The sequence below is a fragment of the Cephus cinctus genome, unplaced genomic scaffold, assembly GCF_000341935.2.
Source record: "Cephus cinctus unplaced genomic scaffold, Ccin1 Ccin1_scaffold0204, whole genome shotgun sequence".
Classification (NCBI taxonomy): domain Eukaryota; kingdom Metazoa; phylum Arthropoda; class Insecta; order Hymenoptera; family Cephidae; genus Cephus; species Cephus cinctus.
In genome coordinates this window covers 1,094,185-1,096,857 of record NW_014332923.1, presented here as the reverse complement: position 1 = coordinate 1,096,857, position 2,673 = coordinate 1,094,185, and the positions used below count along the sequence as shown (strand labels likewise).

Sequence of the window (2,673 nt, the reverse complement as noted above, 5' to 3'; positions counted from 1 at the left end):
AGGGGAGGAGGAGAAAGAGGAGCACGAAGCAAAAGTAAAAGGAACATGGGAACAAGAAATAGAAGCAAGCGGGGACGAGGCCCCTCGGTATTTTTCGGGCCCGTGCATAGGCGGCCCCTTTGTGTCTGGCTCCCTACCTAACTGCCCCTAAAAATTCCAGTATCGCGTTCTAGCCAGATACCAATCTTACCCATACAGAAAGATAGAGGAAGAGAGGTGGGAGAGGACGGGAGAGGGCGTGTGGATTGAATTGGATCAGGATCGGCTCGGATCGAAGCCAAAAATGGGAAGATCGGAATGGGATCTGAACCCGCCAATAATCGGACTATCCTTTCTTCGAAAGGGATCAAAATGGGCGTATACGACGTATTTGAGCTTTGGTCGTAGTCTAAGGTTGCATATGTATGTTTATGAGTGTACGGCTGGCAATGGGATTGAGGCCAAGAACAGCTTCTATGACATCAATTATTTCTTCTATCCGTCTATGCGTTAATATATTTATATGGCGCACATCACTCTACGAATTCACAATATTTATACGAATAGAGAAGCGACATTTTTCAATTGCTGTTTCCAGCGGATATTTTCTATCTCCTAATGAAGTTCAACGTAACGCCATATGTCTGTCTTCGCGGAACTTATTTTTGATAAATTCTCATGGGTCTGAGATAGGAGTCCTATGAAGCGTAGAGATATTTCTTTTTTTTTTTCCTTATGGCGACGATCGTCATCATAGAGTTACGAGGGCGTGTCTTCAAAGAGCCCTACGCTCTTGTTATATTAGCGGCATTAGGGTTCACTTTCAAAGAAATATCGCTAGACGGCGAATTAAATGACGGAGTTGCAGCGCGCTGTGACGTCGAGCAAAGAAGTAAACAACTGCTGCAAATGGCAGCCTTCGAATTACGGAAGAATGACTCGCCCGTTATGCAAGGCTCAGCAATGGCAGGTTTGTAAAAACAAATGGTAATTGCAGCTAGGCTGGCGCCTCCTAATTGCAGTGTGTCCGCTGGTCGATAATGATTGTTTGTCAATATTATGTACAGACTGTACGAGGATTCCGAAGAATTCCACTGGAATCCTTGGGAAGCTTGGAACTTCCTGCAGAACTCTTTGAGCCTCTTAGGGAATCTATTGCGTATACGGATTAGCTGGAACTACGAGGAACAATTGGAGTGCAGTGTAAACGCACCCTGCATATCTTGAGGGTAATGAAGTCTTATCCAGGACCCACGTGTCTGCTTCGTAAGCACGTGTGTCGAGTCCGTGGAGGCTTCATTTTCTTTGACGGGGTGCCTTTATCACTTTAGGGAAAAAAAACGGAAGGAGGGAGAAGATAACAAAACGACGCCTAGGTGACGTCGGGAGTTCGAGAAGTTATCGGTAGGCTGATGCAGCTGCAGCTGCTCATTGGAATCCTCAAGTGCACCTGCATCGTCCTAATGCACCAACCATATACAGACTCTTTGGATTTATTTCGAGGATTTCGGAGATATCATTTTACTCTTCAAGAGATGCAACTATTTTGTATGTTAACTTTATCAACTCTCTCTCTCTCTCTCTCTCTCTCTCTCTCTCTCTCTCTCTTTAGTAAATCGTTCCAATCATTTTTAATGCACTAATAACAAGTTCGAGATGGACAGATTTCTCGGAAAAGCGGCTCAATCGAGAGAACAAGAAAATGGAAGATAAGGGTAATGCGCGCCAAAGAGATTTAGATAGAGAGAAAGAGGAGTGGTTCCAGAGGGTGCAGCTGCGAAAAATCTCTGGGTGCACCTGCTCCCATCGTGGGAAGAAAAGGTCTTGCGCCGCGAATCCGAGTCCTCGCTCAAACGAATCGACACTCTCTCGACAGATGAAAAGAGAGAGAGAGAGAGAGAGAGAGAGAGAGAGAGAGAGAGAGAGAAACATTCTTTATTATACTAGAGCGAGCCCTGTAAGTATAAATTGGGCAAATGCGGTGTACAGTAATTACTGAGAAATTAAAACTATGCCAAATACTACATCTATAACTAAGCTTACACTAACTAACACTAACTTACTTCTTACTAAGCATATTATGGAGTAGATATGAGGTACCCATGTAGCGCAGTTTTAAAGTTCTCCAGTGATCGTTTTTGACGAAGTGCCACGGGAAGTGAGTTCCAAAACCTAACCCCGGACACTTCAACCGAAAGTTGCCACGTGGAAGTCCGATACTTAGGGACGCAGAAGTCCAGAGCATGCGAGCGGGTGGGGTACGGGCAGTCAGGCCTATTTGATTTTATTGTTAACTTCCCCGCAAGAAAGGCGGGTGGATTTCGGTGAGCCACTTGCCAAATTAACACACCGAGAAAGTAGAGTCGACGTTGCCGAATCGTCAGCCACCTTAGTGCGCGCGCGCGCGCGCGAGCGAGAGAGAGAGAGAGAGACTCTCTACTCTCTTCAACAACCGTCTACACAAGTTTACTACTCTCTAGTATCTCCTATCTAGATGCAGGTAGTCTACGGGACAGCTGCAAGATTCTGTATGAGGATGATCCTTAGGTTCCATCCGTTTCTAACCAAATGGAAAGCCTCGATGCATTCCATAACCTATAGACATACTGTATTCCAGGTGAGTTAACGCTGAAGCAATATAATTAAAGAGCAGACACCGAGTGCAGCTGGCAAAGCAGCGCTTTAAAAGTTCCC

At 45.3% G+C, this 2,673-nt stretch overlaps 1 protein-coding gene across 1 annotated transcript; it reads left to right on the top strand.

The window, feature by feature from the left end:
- The first annotated feature begins 52 nt into the window (after positions 1–52).
- On the top strand, positions 53–1,971 carry LOC112493938. The gene is made up of 2 exons (XM_025082154.1): positions 53–949; positions 1,047–1,971. The coding sequence occupies exons 1-2, from the start codon at positions 715–717 to the stop codon at positions 1,115–1,117; spliced, it is 306 nt and encodes a 101-aa protein (XP_024937922.1). The 5' UTR covers positions 53–714; the 3' UTR covers positions 1,118–1,971.
- The last annotated feature ends 702 nt before the right edge of the window (positions 1,972–2,673 follow it).